This window comes from Pseudophryne corroboree, chromosome 1 (assembly GCF_028390025.1).
Source record: "Pseudophryne corroboree isolate aPseCor3 chromosome 1, aPseCor3.hap2, whole genome shotgun sequence".
NCBI classification, from domain to species: Eukaryota; Metazoa; Chordata; class Amphibia; order Anura; family Myobatrachidae; genus Pseudophryne; species Pseudophryne corroboree.
The window spans coordinates 1,196,371,021-1,196,392,545 of NC_086444.1; the positions used below are offsets into that span (position 1 = coordinate 1,196,371,021).

A 21,525-nucleotide genomic window follows, 5' to 3' on the forward strand; every position below is an offset into this window, starting at 1 on the left:
TGTCTCTGCATTATAACAAAAGGTCATAGGTGGGTTTGAACAGGTGGGCTGTGTCTTTCTCCAACTGCTCAGGTGGGAGGTATCCTCAGGATTCCCGCCGCATGTGTAATGAACAGCAAATACAGTAAATATCTATAAACTACTTTTGTACATAACTATACGCAGGAGCGAGCGATCCTTTCCTAACTAGCATCGGAATGTTACTCATAAAATACCCTACAGCTGGATACTAAACACCACCTTTCAACCTTTGTCTGACCCTTCCTATCATGCAAAGAGGACTCTCTCTGTCCATGAACAGTTTAAACTAAACATACTTACTGACATTGTCTAGGGGAATATTTACTACAATATACGCTATATGGGTTAAATATGTTATGATCGAGTCGCACGCTAGACGCTTACAAACTCTACCGTAAATGCGCATACACTGCGCGTGATCGCCCGGAGCGATCTTACGCAAATTGCGGATATGTGCATGCACGGCAGAGCGTGTGCACGTGCAGCGGGCATGTGCATGAGGGGTTAGTACAAGGCATATGTATCAGGATATTTTTCGACTTTGACACTTCAGACCATTCAGTTCCTGTTTTGACGTCACAATGTCGCCCTGCGTTCGCCCAGCCACGCCTGTGTTTTTCCTGCTACGCATGCGTTTTTTCGAACACTCCCTGAAAACGGTCAGTTGACACCCAGAAACGCCCTCTTCCTGTCAATCACTCTGCGGCCAGCAGTGCGACTGAAAAGCATCGCTAGACCCTGTGTGAAACTACATAATTCGTTGTAGTACGCCACGCGTGCGCATTGCGCTGCGTGCGCATGCGCAGAAGTGCCTTTTTTTGCCTCATCGCTGCACAGCGAACGAAATGCAGCTAGCGATCAACTCGGAATGACCCCCAGAGTCCTGAATCCGGAAATAAAGTGATCACACTAGCAATCACTTTAGTTCTTACACATCACAGGGACGAGCTCCTAAGGGAACCCCTGTCTCTGCACGTGTTTTTATATTACATCCAGGCCATACTTAATTATTTCTTATTGCTGCGATAAAGTCCAGATAATGAAGACATTTACCCCTTCTGAAAGCTCAAACTGGCATCAATTGTAATTTAAATTGTGCTACATCGCTGCCATTTTCAAGAACAAAGAACATTTGTTTGCAAAAATAAAACGTTGCTCATCTAATTGCGATGAACCAAAATTGTTCTGCGTTTTTCGTTAAACTATAAAATGTGTTAGGTGAGTGTCCTCTTGCTGCTAACAAAGTGCACTGCGCTTAGGGATGAAAGGATGTTTGTCTTTAGGAAGGCCTTTCATACAACGGATTCCATCCCCTCTCATTGTCCGAGGCACATTATCTTACCTGCAAGAAAGCATGTTGTGAGTGTTTATAATACCCGAAATGTTTCTGTAGAAAGACCCCTTTTCTTGGCTTGTACAGCACTTTCCGTCAGGCTCCTTTATGCTACAGAAAACTAACCGCTACTTCGTACTATTGATTAGCCCAGGGACAGAGAATAGGAAACGCATCGCAGTAACAATGGTTTTGAAAATAAACGTTTCCTCAGCTGTAATTACCATGACTACATGTCTAACGCTCTTTGCAAACTTCTAACAAAGATGAAAAATGTCTTATTTAGACTGAAAAACTTTAGACCAGAGTTTCTCAAACTCGGTCCTCAGGACCCCACACAGTGCATGTTTTGCAGGTCTCCTCACAGAATCACAAGTGAAATAATAAGCTGCACCTGTGGGTTACCCTGCTGTCAGTGAGTAATTAATACACCTGTGCCCCTGCTGGGTTACCTGCAAAACATGCACTGTGTGGGCCCCCGAGGACCGAGTTTGAGAACCTCTGCTTTAGACAATTAATACTGTCACCTACTAATCTTAGCGTATGATGATTACAATTGTGTTTGTAAATTAGATATATGTAGAAATAAAAGTTTGACATAAAATAAAGGATGAAATCTAATATTTATTAAAGAACTCTCTAGAGCAGTGGTTCTCAAACTCGGTCCTCAGGACCCCACACAGTGCATGTTTTGCAGGTCTCCTCACAGAATCACAAGTGACATAATTAGCTCCACCTGTGGACCTTTTAAAATGTGTCAGTGAGTAATCAACACACCTGTGCACCTGCTGGGTTACCTGCAAAACATGCACTGTGTGGGGTCCTGAGGACCGAGTTTGAGAACCACTGCTCTAGAGGTATCTCACATATAGGGGTATATTCAATTAGCAGTGATAACGGACTTTTCACGTGAAAAGTCCGGTTTTCGGGTGAAAAAACGGACTTTTCACATGAAACGCAATTACAGCCTATTCAATTTTCCATGAAAACTTATCGGTGATAATTTTTTCACTAATTTCACTTCACCTTCTCTGAAGCAGGTGAAAAGTTGGGAAAAGTCACTATTTTAAGGTAAAAATGTTTGGATATGGTACAGAACTCCTGGGACACCCCCCTTAATGACTAATTAGGCACGTTGAAGTTTTTAATTATTTTTAATTGGCCAATAATGACATGTCATTTTTGGGGTGAAAAAGTAAAAAGTCATGGAAATTGGGGTTCAAGGTATGGGACAGGTATATTGGGGTGCTTTATGAGTGGGACAGGTGTTTTTTAGGCTTGCAGATGGGAGTAATCGGTCTGTTTCCACTTTTTTTTAAAGTACCCTAAAATGACCCAAATATATACTTATACCCATTTTCATGTACCCAAAATTTAATGAGAGCATTTATTTTGCTCAAAAAAAATTGCTTTCTATTTATTTTTTTGCATTTAAAAAAAAATGCATATAACAGCCATTTCACACAATTTAAGTCCCCAAAAACGCTCTAATGTGATCTCTAACACACTTCTCTTCTGTTTTCCTATGTTAGTTTAGCATTTTTTGGGGTACAGGCTGATTTCCCCATTTTCACCTGCACTTTTCACTGCAAGAATTTTCACGTGAAACCCGGTCGGAATTGAATAGGTCGAAAAACGGAGCGTTTTCGCGGCATTTTTCGGCCGATTGCCGCGAAAAATTTTCGGGCGCAAAATTGCAGCGAATTTGCGGATAATTGAATATCCCCCATAGACCGTTATCACACGCTACAAATGATGGAAATGGTGGAGCTATAGAAATGGGTACTTTGTCACTTTCTGAAATAGCATTCTGCAATGTATATCACAGGATCTATAACTATCGCTGGAATTACAACAGCAATTTCATTCTGCTGTGTTGTGTGTAGAGACGAGGGATCACTTCTGCTGTGTTATGTGTAGAGATGAGGGATACCTTCTGTTGTGTTGTGTGTAGAGACGAGGGATCACTTCTGCTGTGTTGTGTGTAGAGATGAGGGATACCTTCTGTTGTGTTGTGTGTAGAGATGAGGAATAACTTCTGTTGTGTTGTGTGTAGAGATGAGGGATAGCTTCTGCTGTGTTGTATGTAGAGACGAGGGATCACTTCTGCTGTGTTCTGTGTAGAGATGAGGGATACCTTCTGTTGTGTTGTGTGTAGAGATGAGGAATAACTTCTGTTGTGTTGTGTGTAGAGATGAGGGATAGCTTCTGCTGTGTTGTGTGTAGCGATGAGGGATAGCTTCTGCTGTGTTGTGAGTAGAAATAAAGGGATATGTTGTGTGTAGAGATGAGGGATATCTTCTGTTGTGTTGTGTGTAGAGATGAGGAATAACTTCTGTTGTGTTGTGTGTAGAGATGAGGGATATCTTCTGCTGTGTTGTGTGTAGAGATGAAGGATACCTTCTGCTGTGTTGTGTGTAGAGATGAGGGATATCTTCTGTTGTGTTGTGTGTAGAGATGAGGGATATCTTCTGCTGTGTTGTGTGTAGAGATGAAGGATACCTTCTGCTGTGTTGTGTGTAGAGATGAGGGATATCTTCTGCTGTGTTGTGTGTAGAGATGAAGGATACCTTCTGCTGGGTTGTGCGTAGAGATGAGGGATATCTTCTCTTGGGGTGTGTGTAGATATGAGGGAGATCTTCTGATGTGTTGTGTGTAGAGATGAGGGATACCTTCTGTTGTGTTGTGTGTAGAGATGAGGGATACCTTCTGCTGGGTTGTGCGTAGAGATGAGGGATATCTTCTCTTGGGGTGTGTGTAGATATGAGGGAGATCTTATGCTGTGTTGTGTGTAGAGATGAGGGATACCTTCTGCTGTGTTGTGTGTAGAGACAAGGGATACCTTCTGCTATGTTGTGTGTAGAGATGAGGGATACCTTCTGTTGTGTTGTGTGTAGAGATGAGGGATACCTTCTGCTGTGTTGTGTGTAGAGATGAGGGATACCTTCTGCTGTGTTATGTGTAGAGACAAGGGATACCTTCTGCTATGTTGTGTGTAGAGATGAGGGATACCTTCTGTTGTGTTGTGTGTAGAGATGAGGGATACCTTCTGTTGTGTTGTGTGTAGAGATAAGGGATACCTTCTTCTTAGTTGTGTGTACAGATGAGGGATATCTTCTGCTGGGTTGTGTGTAGAGATGGGTATACCTTCTGCTGTGTTGTGTATAGAGATGAGGGACACATTCTGCTGGATTGTGTGTGGAGATGGGGATACCTTCTATTGTGTTGTGAGTACAGATGAGTGATATCTTCTGTTGTGTTGTGTGTAGAGATGAGGGATACCTTCTGCTGTGTTGTGTGTAGAGAGAGATGAGGGATACCTTCTCCTGTGTTGTGTGTAGAGATGAGGGATACTTTCTGCTGGGTATTGCCTAGAGATGAGGGATATCTTCTCTTGGGGTGTGTGTAGATATGAGGGAGATCTTCTGCTGTGTGGTTTGTAGAGATTAGGGATACCTTCTGCTGGGTTGTGCGTAGAGATGAGGGATATCTTCTCTTGGGGTGTGTGTAGATATGAGGGAGATCTTCTGCTGTGTTGTATGTAGAGATGAGGGATACCTTCTGCTGGGTTGTGCCTAGAGATGAGGGATATCTTCTCTTGGGGTGTGTGTAGATATGAGGGAGATCTTCTGCTGTGTGGTTTGTAGAGATTAGGGATACCTTCTGCTGGGTTGTGCGTAGAGATGAGGGATATCTTCTCTTGGGGTGTGTGTAGATATGAGGGAGATCTTCTGCTGTGTCGTGTGTAGAGATGAGGGATACCTTCTGCTGTGTTGAGTAAAGAGATGAGGGAGATCTTCTGCTGTGTTGTGTGTAGAGATGAGGGATACCTTCTGCTGTGTTGAGTGAAGAGATGAAGGATATCTTCTGCTGTGTTGTGTGTAGAGATGAGGGATACCTTCTGCTGTGTTGAGTGAAGAGATGAAGGATATCTTCTGCTGTGTTGTGTGTAGAGATGAGGGATACCTTCTGCTGTGTTGTGTGTAGAGATGAGGGATACCTTCTGCTGTGTTGTGTGTAGAGATGAAGGATATCTTCTGCTGGGTTGTGTGTAGAAATGGAGATACCTTCTGCTTTGTTATGTGTAGAGAAGAGGGATACCTACTGCTGTGTTGTGTGTAGAGATGAGGGATACCTACTGCTGTGTTGTGTGTAGAGATGAGGGATACCTTCTGCTGTGTTGTGTGTAGAGATGAGGGTTACCTTCTGCTGTGTTGTGTGTAGAGATGAGGGATATCTTCTGCTGTGTTGTGTGTAGAGATGAGGGATACCTACTGCTGTGTTGTGTGTAGAGATGAAGGATACCTTCTGCTGTGTTGTGTGTAGAGATGAGGGATATCTTCTGCTGTGCTGTGTGTATAGATGAGGGATACCTGCTGCCGTGTTGTGTGTAGAGATGAGGGATACCTTCTGCTGTGTTGTGTGTAGAGATGAGGGTTACCTTCTGCTGTGTTGTGTGTAGAGATGAGGGATACCTTCTGCTGTGTTGTGTGTAGAGATGAGGGATACCTTCTGCTGTGTTGTGTGTAGAGATGAGGGATACCTACTGCTGTGTTGTGTGTAGAGATGAGGGATACCTTCTGCTGTGTTGTGTGTAGAGATGAGGGATACCTTCTGCTGTGTTGTGTGTAGAGATGAGGGATACCTACTGCTGTGTTGTGTGTAGAGATGAAGGATACCTTTAGAAATTGTTCAATGACAGATACAGCCCATTAACAATCTTTGCCAAATGCTCCCAGGTCTGTCTCCAACACTCCCCACAGCAGAATGAACAAATTCTCTTTGTCTCAGCTCTACTCCTGGACTACTAATTCCATGAATTGTACATTTACATACACAGTGGGGAACGGCATTACCCTGCATGGTGACACAGAAAAGGATACAATGATTTTCCTCTAGTGGTGCGATTGGTGTAGGATTGGGAGTACTGAAAACCTAATGCAGAATAAGAATACTCTGTGCACAGGTCAGTCCTTACCTTACTGTAGGTATTATTACTCTGTATGCGTGTTTGCTCACAATAGAGGACACAGACAATATGGACAATAATTTGGCTTAGTATTGATGACTAAGGTTTTCTTTTTTTTTTATACATAAAAACTACACTTCTGTAATGAAAGAAAAAACATTGCGGTCAGATTTGCTCCATAGGCCTATGTTTAAAAATATTCCACATGTTGATGAAGATAACAACATGTACTGTACATTAGATAGATAGATAGATAGATAGATAGATAGATAGATAGATAGATAGATAGATAGATAGCAAATGTCTTACCTACTTCAGTGTAGGGCATAATATTAATACGAGGAGCACTAGGTGGCATACTGGGGGCGCTGTGTGATATACTGTGGGGCACTGGGTGGCATACCAGGTGACACTGTGTAACATACTGGGGGGGGGGAGGGGTACTGTGTGGCATACTGGATGGCACTGTGTGACATACTGGGGGTGTATTGTGTGGCTTACTGGGGAGGGCTGTGTGGCACATCAAGTATGTGTAACATACTGGGTGACACTGTGTGACATACTGGAGTGGGTTGTGGCATACTAGGTAACTTTGTGGCATATGGTGGGGCATTGTGTGACATACTGTGAGGCACTGTGTGGCATACCGAGGAACACAGTGTAACATACTAGGATGGACTGTGTGGCATACCAGGGGACAATGTGGACTTTACTGGAGGGTACTGTGTGGCATACTGGAGGTACTGTGTGACATACTGCAGGTACTGTGTGACATACTGGGGGCACTGTGTAACAGATTGGGTGGCACTGTGGGACATACTGGGTGGCACTGTGTAACATACTGGGGACACTGTGTAACATACTGGGTGGCACTGTGGGATATACTGGGTGGCACTGTGTAACATACATGGTGGCACTGTGTGACATACTGGGTGGCACTGTGTAACGTACTTGGTGGCATTGTGTGACATACTGGGGGCACTGTGTAACGTACCGGTGGCACTGTGTGACATACTGGGGGCACTGTGTAATGTACCGGGTGGCACTGTGTGACATAATGCGGGAACTGTGTAACATACTGGGTGGCACTGTGTGACATACTGGGGTGGGGTGTGTGACATTCTAGAGGCACTGTTTGGCATACTGTGGGGCACTGTGTGACATACTGGGGGCACCGTGTGACATACTGGGGACACTGTGTAGCATACTGGGTGGCACTGTGTAACATACTGGGTGGCACTGTGTGGCATACTGTGGGGCACTGTGTGACATACTGGGGACACTGTGTAACATACTGGGTGGCACTGTGTGGCATACTGGGGCACTGTGTGACATACTGGGGACACTGTGTAACATACTGGGTGGCACTGTGTAACATACTGGGTGGCACTGTGTGGCATACTGGGGGCACTTTGTAACGTGCTGGGTGGCATTGTGTGACATACTGGGGGCATTGTGTGACATACTAGGGGCGCTGTGTAACGTACTGGGTGGCACTGTGTGACATACTGGGTGGCACTGTGTAACATACTGGGGGGCACTGTGTGACATACTGGGGCACTGTGTGACATACTGGGTGGCACTGTGTAACATACTGGGGGGCACTGTGTGACATACTGGGGCACTGTGTGACATGCTGGGGGCACTGTGTAACATACTGGTTGGCACTGTGTAACATACTGGGTGGCACTGTGTGGCATACTGGGGGCACTGTGTAATGTGCTGGGTGGCATTGTGTGACATACTGGGGGCATTGTGTGACATACTAGGGGCGCTGTGTAATGTACTGGGTGGTACTGTGTGACATACTAGGGGTGCTGTGTAACATACTGGGTGGCACTGTGTAACATAATGGGTGGCACTGTGTGGCATACTGGGGGCACTGTGTGATGTACTGGGTGGCATTGTGTGACATAATGGGGGCACTGTGTGACATACTAGTGGCGCTGTGTAACGTACTGGGTGGCACTGTGTGACATACTGGTGTGGACTGTATGGCACTGTGTGACATACTGGGGCACTGTGTAACATACTAGGTGGCACTGTGTGGCATACTGGTAGCACTGTGTAACTTACTGGGTGGCACTGTGTGACATTCTAGAGGCACTGTGTGGCATACTGTGGGGCACTGTATGACATACTGGGGGCACTGTGTGACATACTAGGGATGCTGTGTAACGTACTGGGTGGCACTGTATGACATACTGGGGTGGACTGTATGGCATACTAGGTGCACTGTGTGACATAATGTTTACACTGCTGGATAATATGAATAATGGGGGCACTGTGTACCATAATGTCATTTTATTGGTAAGAACTCCCCGCAAATGATTTGCCCCAGGGCCCCCACACACCTCAATCTGGTCCTGTGACCAATTAATTATTTTTTAATTATTTTTAAATTGAGAACACAGGGGGTCATTCTGAGTTGTTCGCTCGTTATTTTTTTTTTGCAACGGAGCGATTAGTCGCTAATGCGCATGCGCAATGTCCGCAGTGCGACTGCGCCAAGTAAATTTGCTATGCAGTTAGGTTTTTTACTCACGGCATTACGAGGTTTTTTCTTCGTTCTGGTGATCATAATGTGATTGACAGGAAGTGGGTGTTTCTGGGCGGAAACAGGCCGTTTTATGGGTGTGTGCGAAAAAACGCTGCCGTTTCTGGGAAAAACGCGGGAGTGGCTGGAGAAACGCTGGTTGTGTTTGTGACGTCAAACCAGGAACGACAAGCACTGAACTGATCGCTGATGCCGAGTAAGTCTGGAGCTACTCAGAAACTGCTAAGAAGTGACTGTTCGCAATTCTGCTAATCTTTCGTTCGCAATTTTGATAAGCTAAGATTCACTCACAGTAGGCGGCGGCTTAGCGTGTGCAATGCTGCTAAAAGCAGCTAGCGAGCGAACAACTCAGAATGACCCCCATAATGGGGACCATTGCAGAGCTGCCGCATCTCCGGTTAGTGGATGGATTGTGTGATGTATGCACTGCACGTGACTCCACGCAGGTACTGATTGAGCAACCAGTGGCGTCTGCAACTCAATCGCTTCTCCTGGTGCGGTGAGTTGGTGTAACTGGGCTGCATACAGGATAAGCAGAGGGAGGATGTACAGAGGTGTCGGGGCGTTTTGACCACAAAGATGCGTGTGACTTTCCATAAGGCAAATATGCTCATTCATTCTTTTATGGCCTCATTCAGATGTAGCTGCAGGTGCAGTACATGGTGCAATGCATTCATTTTCGGTACCATGTGTGTATGCAGTACGGGTCGCAGTGTCGGACGCAGATCGGCAGCAGACCGTCAATGATTGAAAGTCTGCTGCTGCTTGGGGGCAGCGATGGCCTCTGTTTCCCAAAATGGAGGCGTGTCGCCAAAATTTTGGGTGAGTGACGAGACCAGGATCTCCCTTGTTAGACTTCCTGTCCTCATTGTTGGATCTGCGGCGGCTGGCTAGCCCAACTCCATGCAGAAATATTTCATGATTTTGCAGTTATATTTATGATATACAATAGGAAAATGATTTTATCATGCACAAATGACTATTGCTCAGGAGTTTAATTACTATGCAGTAAAGTTTGATTCCAATACAAGACCTGTTCACATTCCCAACAGAATAACTTGCATTTGTGGCATTTAGTAGACCAAATGATGCCACTCCCACATCAGCCCTAACCACGCCCACATCAGCCTAAACCCCTCCTGCTCCTGCTTCGGCCATAACCACGCCCACATCTGCCTTAACCGTGCCCATATCAGATCAAGCCCAAGTAACACCCTGATCAGACAAAACCATGACCACGCAAGACCAAAACAGTTCAAAGCCCACCCTGTTTACACTGAACCATGCCCTTATCAAGCCAAACTACACTTGTATTGGCAAACCACACCCATATCATACCGAACCACACTCTTATCTGATCAAACCACACCCATATCTCACTAAACCACACCCCTATCTAACCAAACCACACCCAGAACAAGACCACCCTCTAACAACCTGGGACTCCTGCCAGGTGTGCTAGGCTTTGGATGAAGAAAGAGCACCCATACTGTGTGTACCTTGTTTCCTGACATCCTCCACGGCGCAGATTAGCTCCTCCTTTACATCCTGGCTCTCTTTGGCAATCTGCTCCCCCTTTTCCAAAAAGTTTTGGGTGGCCTGTTCCACAGAGGCTGCCAGTACATGGGCCCTTTTAGAGCGACCTTTCTTTTTACCGGATGGGCCTTTGTTGCTCGTGTTCACTAGAGTGGTGACCTGCAGGATCAATAGAGATGAATCAGAACACATGATGTACACACTGTAACACAATCATATATAGTAGAGTCACCCTAACACTGCCAGGTTTTCAAGATATCCATGTTTGAGCGGGATCCGGTCTGAAGATCGACAGTATCTAGGTCGACAATGTTTAGGTCGACCACTATAGGTCGACAGTCACTAGGTCGACATGGATGGAAGGTCGACAGGGTTTCTAGGTCGACATGTGCTAGGTCGACAGGTCTAAAGGTCGACATGAGTTTTTCAAATTTTTTTTCTTTTTATGAATTTTTTCATACTTAACGATCCACGTGGACTACGATTGGAATGGTAAAGTGTGCCGAGCGAAGCGGTAGCGGAGTGAAGGCACCATGCCCGAAGCATGGCGAGCGAACGCGGTGCACTAATTTGGGATCCCGGTCACTCTACGAAGAAAACAACACCAAAAAAAACAAAAAAACCCCTCATGTCGACCTTTAGACCTGTCGACCTAGCACATGTCGACCTAGAAACTCTGTCGACCTTCCATCCATGTCGACCTAGTGACTGTCGACCTATAGTGGTCAACCTAAACATTGTCGACCTAGATACTGTCGATTTGATGAACCACACCCGTTTGAGCACAGGTGACGTAATTAGTACCTCCGGCCACTTGATTTAGACTCTACCATGAATATCCTTAGAACATGCACTGTAATGGTGGAGTTTGGGGAACTCTGAAAGAGTCAGATATAGAATACTGTCTATAATTATTTGTTATTGGTTTTTTATTTTTTATTATGATCTGATTTCCTTTGTCCTATATATCCGCCAGTGTAGTATAGTAAGGAAATAAAGCAGAAACCCTGCTCTGTAACAGGTTAACGTCTGATGTGTCCCTGCATTGTCATCCAGAAGAAAGAGAGACACTGATGGAGTGCGCCACTGATCTTCCACAATTGTCCTCATCTGTAAGACGTGGGAGTTCCGCTCATGTTATCTGTGTGCAGACTGTCCTCCAGGGGAGCGTCAGCCAGTATGACTTATGTATCATTATATGGATGGAGTGCGTGCCTGTGATATATTATATCTCCCACAGAGACTATCACTGAGTGCGGTGATCTGTCAGTCACCCCAAGCCCAGTGTCCATACTGTACCAGGTGCTCGCCCGCTGCTCTGTACATATCTGCCCAGTGTACTTCATGTGTTAGCAAACAAAAAAAGAAATAACAAAAGACATTCTGAGGGCGCAAAAGATAAACAGAAAAAAAATTAGACATTTGTTTATTTTTTTTTACCTTCCTTAAAACTTTTCTAAAACAAAAAAATTAATTTTAGAGTACATGTTCCACATCTCACGCGTGAACCGTCTAGCGCAGGGGTTCTCAAACTCGGTCCTCAGGACCCCACACAGTGCATGTTTTGCAGGTAACCCAGCAGGTGCACAGGTGTATTAATTACTCACTGACACATTTCAAAAGGTCCACAGGTGGAGCTAATTATTTCACTTGAAATTCTGTGAGGAGACCTGCAAAACATGCACTGTGTGTGCCCCCGAGGACCGAGTTTGATAACCTGTGGTCTAGCGGCATGCACAGGTCAGACCGCCCCCCTCTCTCTCTAACTCCCCTCCTCTTTTCCTCACCTGCCCTTGCTCTTCTAATGCCCCTCTCTGAGAAACTCCCCTCTATTACCTCACCTGCCCTCGCTCTTCTACTGCCCCCCCCCCCTCGCTCTCTGTGTAACTCCCCCCTCTTTCTTCATCTGCCCTCACTTTTCTGCACCCCCCTCGCTCTCTGTGTAACTCCCCTCCTCTTTTCCTCACCTGCCCTTGCTCTTCTAATGCCCCTCTCTGAGAAACTCCCCTCTATTACCTCACCTGCCCTCGCTCTTCTCCTGCCCCCCCCCCTCGCTCTCTGTGTAACTCCCCCCTCTTTCTTCACCTGCCCTCACTTTTCTGCACCCCCCTCGCTCTCTGTGTAACTCCCCCCTCTCTTTCCTCACCTGCCCTCGCTCTTCTAATGCCCCTCTCTCTCTGAGTAACTCCCCCCTATTTCCTCAACTGCCCTCGTTCTTTTACTGTCCCCCCTCGCTCTCTGTGTAAACCTCCCCCCTCTCTTTCCTCACCTGCCCTAGCTGTTCTACTGCCCCTCTATCTCTCTGAGTAACCACCCGTTTACTCACTTGCCCTCGCTCTTCTACACCCCCCCTTACTCTCTGTGTAACCCCTCCATCTCTTTCCTCACCTGCCCTCGTTCTACTGCCCCCCCTCATTCTCTGTATAAAGCCCCCCTCTTTCCTCACCTGCCCTCACTCTTCTACTGCCCCCCCTCGCTCTCTGTGTAACCCCTCCATCTCTTTCCTCACCTGCCCTCACTCTTCTACTGCCCCCCCTCGCTCTCTGTGTAACCCCTCCATCTCTTTCCTCACCTGCCCTCGTTCTACTGCCCCCCCTCATTCTCTGTATAAAGCCCCCCTCTCTTTCCTCACCTGCCCTCACTCTTCTACTGCCCCCTCCTCGCTCTCTGTGTAACCCCTCCATCTCTTTCCTCACTGCCCTCGTTCTACTGCCTCCCCTCATTCTCTGTATAAAGCCCCCCTCTCTTTCCTCACCTGCCCTCACTCTTCTACTGCCCCCCCCTCGCTCTCTGTGTAACCCCTCCATCTCTTTCCTCACCTGCCCTCGTTCTACTGCCCCCCCTCACTCTCTGTGTAAAGCCCCCCTCTTTTTCCTCACCTGCCCTCACTCTTCTACTGCCCCCCCCCTCGCTCTCTGTGTAACCCCCCATTTATTTCCTTACCTGCCTTTCGCTCTTCTAATCCTCCCCTCGCTCTCTGTGTAACTCCCCCTCTCTTTCCTCACATGCCCTCACTCTTCTACCACCCCCTCACTCTCTGTGTAATCCCCTATCTCTTTCCTCCCCTGCCCTCGCTCTTCTACTGCCCCCCTTACTCTCTGAGTAACTCCCCCCTCTCTTTCCTCACATGCCCTCACTCTTCTACCGCCCCCCCTCACTCTCTGTGTAACCCCCCATCTCTTTCCTCCCCTGCCCTCGCTCTTCTACTGCCCCCCTTACTCTCTGAGTAACTCCCCCCTCTCTTTCCTCACCTGCCCTCGCTCTTCTACTGCCCTCCCTCACTCTCTGTGTAACCCCCTATCTCTTTCCTCCCCTGTCCTCGCTCTTCTACTGCCCCCTTACTCTCTGAGTAACTCCCCCCTCTCTTTCCTCACCTGCCCTCACTCTTCTACCACCCCCCTCACTCTCTGTGTAACCCCCCATCTCTTTCCTCACCTGCCCTCGCTCTTCTACTGCCCCCCCTCACTCTCTGTGTAACCCCCTATCTCTTTCCTCACCTGCCCTCACTCTTCTACTGCCCCCTCCTCGCTCTCTGTGTAACCCCTCCATCTCTTTCCTCACCTGCCCTCGTTCTACTGCCTCCCCTCATTCTCTGTATAAAAGCCCCCCTCTCTTTCCTCACCTGCCCTCACTCTTCTACTGCCCCCCCCTCGCTCTCTGTGTAACCCCTCCATCTCTTTCCTCACCTGCCCTCGTTCTACTGCCCCCCCTCACTCTCTGTGTAAAGCCCCCCTCTTTTTCCTCACCTGCCCTCACTCTTCTACTGCCCCCCCCTCGCTCTCTGTGTAACCCCCCATTTATTTCCTTACCTGCCTTTCGCTCTTCTAATCCTCCCCTCGCTCTTTGTGTAACTCCCCCTCTCTTTCCTCACATGCCCTCACTCTTCTACCACCCCCTCACTCTCTGTGTAATCCCCTATCTCTTTCCTCCCCTGCCCTCGCTCTTCTACTGCCCCCCTTACTCTCTGAGTAACTCCCCCCTCTCTTTCCTCACATGCCCTCACTCTTCTACCGCCCCCCCTCACTCTCTGTGTAACCCCCCATCTCTTTCCTCACCTTCCCTCGCTCTTCTACTGCCCCCCTCACTCTCTGTGTAACCCCCCCTCTCTTTCCTCACCTGCCCTCGCTCTTCTACTGCCCCCCTCACTCTCTGTGTAACCACCCCATCTCTTTCCTCACCTGCCCTCGCTCTTCTACTGCCCCCCTCACTCTCTGTGTAACTCAACCCCCTCTTTCCTCACCTGCCCTCGCTCTTCTACTCCCCCACTCTCTTTCTAACTCCCCCTTTCTTTATTCACCTGCCCTCGCTCTTCTACCACCCCCTTTCTCTTTCTAACTCACCCTCTCTTTCCTCACCTGCCCTCGTTCTTCTAATGCCCCTCTCTCTTTATAACTCCCCCTCTCTGTCTTTACCTGCCCTTGCTCTTCTACCACCCCCTCTCTCTCTCTCTGTGTAACTCCGCCCTCTTTCCTCACCTACCCTCGCTCTTCTACCATCCCCCCTCTTTCTGTAACTCCTCCTCTCTTTCCTCACCTGCCCTCGCTCTTCTACCACCCCCTCTCTCTCTCTGAGTAACCCCACACCTCTCTTTCCTCACCTGCCCTCGCTCCTCTACCGCCCCCCTCACTCTCTGTGTAACTCCCCCTCTCTTTCCTCACCTGCCCTCTTCTACTTTCCCTCTCTCTCTGTCTCTCTCTGTGTAGCTTCACAGTGGCTCTTTTGGTTTTTCACCCTCTGGTCCCAAATTATTCCCTTATTAGGGCCTATTTGAACGTGTTTTTCTTGAGATTGTATTTTCCTGCAGCATTTCTGACTGTACAACGTCCTGATAATGTGTGCAATAACATTCACCTCCCCTTCCCCTTATTCTGTGTGTCTCATTTATCCTTTAACCAAATATCTTAACAAAAATAATAAAAAAAGACACAAAAATTAGAAATGATGAGCATTGGAAGAGGAATGTTCTATCCACCTTATCAAGCATTACACAAATGTTTCCATTCTTATCATCCACAGACGCCGGTAACAGACACGTTGGAACATGAACTGCCAGGATGATTGGTAAATAGACGTCCCCCAAGTTTATCTCCAGCAAAAGTGTTATCACCACCTTTCACTCCTTGATGTGTAAGACAAAGATCTACCGCCGCCTATAACATCCGCTGCTGGGCTTGTCACCCTGTGATAGATGGGCCCTTATAAATTCTTACAGTCTATAGGTGGATTTTAGATGCTAGCGTCTCATTAGCTGTAATAGGAAGAAAAACCGGAGGTAATGTACCGGGAATTAATCCTTAACATGTAATCAATACAGCTGGTATTCTCTATCAGCTTCCTTCCTCCACCGTGTAGCTTCATGCAAATGCCACTGGCCGTACATTAATATTCTCCCTTTCCCTGTGCAAATGGATCAACAAACTGCCGGGAAAAAGGCAATGACCGGGATAAAGGAACTGCCTCGCCAATCGCTCCCAGGTATAATGCCATTCTTACACTCGAGCGCCTGGCCTTATTGCCTGACTGATTATATTAATAGTACACCCCCCCCCCCCTCCCTCCTCCATTCTGTCCCCATACTGTAAAGCAGAGAGGACTTTACAAGTGGCTCCTTTGCAATCAATCCTCGTCACAGCGAGCCATTGGACATTGTGAAAATGATAAAGGGGGGGGGGGGGGGGGGGGGGTGCCGCCTTTCACCTCTAAACTGCACAATTTCTCCAAAAAGCTTATATTTTACTGGCAAGATGGTGAATTATTCTCGAGACAGGAATCTTCTGCCATTCCAAATATACTTTCTGGGTTTTGTGCACAGATGCAGCAAGCCTAGCATCCTACGCCAGGCCAGGGAAGGGCTCCCGTACTGTAATTTGCCAGCACATTAGTTATGCTATGCTTAAATACAATTATTTTAAATAGTTCTGGGACATTTTAGGACTGAAACCGTACGATCAGAATAATTGCTGCAGTGCAGCTGAGGGTGCGCAAAGCTGGAACATCTGGAAGGATAATTATTCCACGTGTTGGGCATGGCCTGGAATACAAATAATGTCGCTGCTGAGGATTGTAGTACTCTAGTGCACTAATGAATGATAGATTAATGCTGGCCGCTCTGTATGATCATGGTCTGCCCGGGCAAGGAGAAAGCTGCAGATACGCACAAGCAAGGCACCACCCAATAATACCACACACAGCTGTGCCCGTAGCCTTACCCTTCTGCTACATAACTTATCCTTCCCTATTATTTATATCTGCATGGTGTGTGTGATTATTCTACAGTTATGTCTGGCAGCTGCAACTATTGACGCATATAGGGGCTGATGCAATGCAGTTATCCAGATGTGGTGTATTGCCGCACTGCGCAAGCTGCGGAGCTGAGCGCATGTAACTAGGGCTGTATGCAACTCAGTCGCATCTCCACTTGTGCCTGAAAGAGCGTAATTAGCAGGGGCCGTAAATCGCGTGCACCTTGACAGGAGGCGCGTGGATACTACCCACGGGGACGTGCTGCGAATCAGAGGGGCGTGGACTCGCAGCATGCCCTTACTTCCATGGAGACAGGCGGGGGCGCATGACACGGCATATGGAGGTTTGCCGCGAGTCTGGGGAAGCTTGGACTCACGGCACACCTCCACTTCCATGGAGACAGGCGGGGGCGCATGACACGGCATATGGAGGTTTGCCGCGAGTCTGGGGAAGCTTGGACTCACGGCACACCTCCACTTCCATGGAGACAGGCGGGAAAGCGGCCAGACCAGAGAATAGGAGGCTACTCTGCATTCGGTCTTCCCTGTTCTCTGTGTGACATGATCGGCCCACCAGCCCTTCCGGCATTTGCCAGATGTGCTAGATGGGCAGTCCGGCCTTGGTAATTGGCATCATTCGCATGTAGCGAGGACGTGCTGACGTTGTGTCGACAAACTGCCTGCTGTGGAGAGCTGTGCACTTACATATATACGCAAGCCGTTCAGATTTACTTGGTTCTCTTAATTAAACTAGCACAAGTTCGGAATTATCTTATTGGCTATCCAAAACATGTGAGAGCTGAATAGCCAATGAGATGCCGATTTTGAGAATGGAACATAGCCGAGTAAATCCGAACCGCTCAGTTCTAATTATGAGATGGATCCCTTGCACCAAGGACAGGGCTGGTGTAAGTGCGCACAGATATCGATGCCTTCTACGGCATCAAGCCGACGGATAGTGGCGGTGCAGTCGCCTAGATAGGTACAATTCAGTGTATGGGCGAATATCCGTATTTAGTTGTGTGCACCCAATGCTGGTGGTTTGCCACTGATGAACAATAATCTTGCCATCAATGGCGGTGGTCCAATGGTTCATCACCATCGATGGCTGTGAGCATGGCTGTGGCTTTTTTGCATAGCTCCACCCCCACTGTCTCACTTAGGTGGAATTCCCCCTTAACGGACATCATATCTGCGCAGAACTGAAGGGGTGGTCGCTGCTGTGTCTGATCTAGAGTCTGTTGCCAGAGTATTGGCAGTGGTAATATACTAGCTTCAGCCTCCCCCTTGTGTACTACGGTGCGTCTGAATGAGGAACCCACTTACAGTGTCTGTGCACGCTGTAACCTCGCCGGCGGTTCTAGACAGTCGCTGAACATCGGAACAGCACGCGGTGTGTGCGCACCACTGAACCAGACGCTGTGACAGAATTTATGACTGCGATCTCTGTAGGGAGAATTCTGTATGTTCCGTGGCTGGTAAACGCTGTCCCTGAGGTCCTATGTGCCTGAGGCACAAGACATGGGGGGTCATTCCGAGTTGATCGCTCGCAAGCAGTTTTTAGCAGCCGTGCAAATGCATAGTTGCCGCCCACGGGGGAGTGCATTTTCACTTTGCAGGAGTGTGAATGTCTGTGCAAACACATTTTGTGCAGAACAAGACCAGCCCTGTAGTTACTTATTCTGTGCGATGATTGCTGCGACGAGTGACACGGTAATGACGTCAGATACTCGCCCAGCAAACGCCTGGCTACGCCTGCATTTTTCCAAACACTCCCAGAAAACGGTCAGTTGACATCCATAAACGCCCTCTTTCTATCAATCTCCTTGCGTTCGGCTCTGCGATTGGAATCGTCGCTAGAATTAGTGCAAAATCACAATGGACTTCGTACCCATACGACGTGCGTGTGCATTGCGGTGCATACGCATGTGCGGATTAGCCATTATTTTCACTGATCGCTACGCAGCGAACAACGGCAGCTAGCGATCAACTCGGAATGACCCCCATGGGTCCTAATTCAGAGTTAATCGCAGCAGCAAATTTGTTAGCAGTTGGGCAAAACCATGGGGGTCATTCCGAGTTGTTCGCTCGCAAGCGGATTTTAGCAGATTTGCTCATGCTAAGCCGCCGCCTACTGGGAGTGAATCTTAGCATCTTAAAATTGCGAACGATGTATTCGCAATATTGCGATTACACACCTCGTAGCAGTTTCTGAGTAGCTCCAGACTTACTCGGCTTCTGCGATCAGTTCAGGGCTTGTCGTTCCTGGTTTGACGTCACAAACACACCCAGCTTTCGCCCAGACACTCCCCCGTTTCTCCGGCCACTCCTGCGTTTTTTCCGGAAACGGTAGCGTTTTTTCCCACACGCCCATAAAACGGCCTGTTTCCACCCAGTAACACCCATTTCCTGTCAATCACATTACGATCGCCAGAACGATGAAAATGCCGTGAGTAAAATTCCTAAGTGCATAGCAAATTTACTTGGCGCAGTCGCAGTGCGGACATTGCGCATGCGCATTAAGCGGAAAATCGCTGCGATGCGAAGATTTTTACCGAGCGAACAACTCGGAATGACCCCCAATGTGCACTGCAGGGGAGGTAGATGTAACATGTGCAGAGAGAGTTAGATTTGGGTGGGGTGTGTTCAAACTGAAATCTAAATTGCAGTGTAAAAATAAAGCAGCCAGTATTTACCCAGCACAGAAACAAAATAACCCACCCAAATCTAACTCTCTCTGCACATGTTACATCTGCCCCCCTGTAGTGCACATGGTTTTGCCCAACTGCTAACAAATGTGCTGCTGCGATCAGGTCTGAATTAAGCCACTACAATAGTGCGCCGAGGGAATGCAAGGCAGGTTACGTTAGTAACTAAGGAGTGAAGTTGCCCATGGCAACCAATCAGCTGCTCTGTATACTTTTATAGTATACAAATGATAAATGTTACATCAATGCTGATTGGTTGCCATGGGCAACTTCTTCACTGGCTCACTTCTACATTTTTATCACTGCTTAGTACCAGTCCCCCTAAGTAGTCTATCCATGAAGTAGTGAAAAGAGTGTAGAAGTGAGCCAGTGGAGAAGTTGCCCACGATAACCAATCAGCTGCTACGTATCATTTTATAGAATGCCCTTCATAAATATTACCTCAAAGCTGATTGGTTGCCATGGGCAACTTCTCCACTCTTTTCACTGCTTCATGAATAGACCTCTAACACTGATATCACGGTTCTGTGCCTGCAGAGACCATCGGGTACAAAATCACGCAGCGGACAGGGACGAGACCAACACTTTCAGTAATCACAGTTGCTGTAGATATTTAATATACTGTATATCCATCTGATTAAGGGATAATACCCAGCATTAGCGTTAGCTGCAATCTTTGTGTATACTTTTCAGCTGTACATTGAATAAAGACAGTGCTCTGCAGTTTGTACAAGGGGTGGGGGTGGAGGGCTCTGTTTGGGATTGAGCATACTTGTCTACTTTTGAAAAAAGATTTCAGGGAGATTGTGAAAGCAACACCTATCAGTGCGGACCTGTACTGCTACATCTGAGAGACGTGTCATGGAAATGACTTACATCCCAGTGGCGCACCTAGGGGGGGGGTTCCGGGCACCCACCCCCTCCACCAAAAAAAATAATATATTTTTATTTTTTAGCTGCATGAGTATTATTAATGGCTGTCTAGCGTCCTCTGCAGCCTGCTGTCTTCCTGGTGGCACATGTAAGTAATTATAGTACATATATATCCATGTGCATACTTATATACACACATGTATATACATACATATAAACACACACACATATGTTATATATACATGCGTATATACGTGTACTGTATGTATATATATATATATATATATGTATGCATGTTTAATATGCTATGTATGTATGTATATATATATATATATGTGTGTGTGTGTATATACGGTATATATATATATATATATATATATATATATATATATGTGTGTGTAGATAGATAGATATACATACACAGACACACTAGTTTTGCGGACCCGTAATATACTGGGTCACCTCAGTCCCCACCCCCGTGCTTGGCTCCACCCAGTTCTGGAAACCCCCCCATGCAAATCCTGCATTTGCCACTGCATCCAAATGTAAATGATCCCCAAAGTTAGTAAGATCTACTTGTTGAAGAAAAGACACTGATATTTTGCAGGATTTGTTTGTGTATTGTGTTTTACAAGAGCTTCCACGTACTGTTGTAGCCTCGAGAAACATTATTTAAAATGCATGCAGCCATAGGGATCATTATTGTGCCTTAAAACCAATACAGGGAAATGGCACTGGTGATCCCATTTGAATGTATATATCTCGTTTTGTGTCACTTCCCCCAAGAATGTAACAGCTATATGATGGGGTAAGTTGCAATAAGGGAGATTGATGGACTATTCAGGAAGTCAGGGAGATTGCTGCAATTTCAGGGAGTCTCCTGCAGAATGAGGGAGGGTAGGCAACTATGGGATTGAGATGACAAAGAGATTGGACCAAACTATGAGAGAATATTTAAGAATGAAGAAAGACACAGCAGAAGACTGGGGGAAGGTGGACAGGGTGAATGGATCAGTCTTTTGTGAGGTAACAGGTTAAAAGACAAAAACATACAAGACAACATAAACAGCGAGGAATGTTAGTCAGTGAAGAGTAGCATAGACAGGAAGTGGTTGGGGTCTTTTCCATTACACTTTTGGGGTTGGCGATTCCCTCCAGAGACCGTCGCCATCGACAACCACCCATAAGATCATAACAAATTGATGCAGAAAAATTCTACAGGGAAGAAAGCTAGCAGAAAAAGGTTCTTTATTGCTTTATTACATCAGGGCATCCCTCAACATAAG

General features: G+C 47.0%; 1 protein-coding gene across 6 annotated transcripts in view; it reads right to left on the reverse strand.

Annotated features, from left to right (window-relative positions):
- The window catches only part of CTNNA2 (catenin alpha 2), a 2,737,142-nt gene that overhangs the window by 1,991,982 nt on the left and 723,635 nt on the right, over nt 1-21,525 (reverse strand). For all 6 annotated transcript variants that reach the window (XM_063925313.1, XM_063925315.1, XM_063925316.1 and 3 more), the window contains one exon: nt 10,380-10,575. In XM_063925313.1, the coding sequence (XP_063781383.1) occupies nt 10,380-10,575 (196 nt within the window). The remainder of the gene's footprint in view (nt 1-10,379; nt 10,576-21,525) is intronic.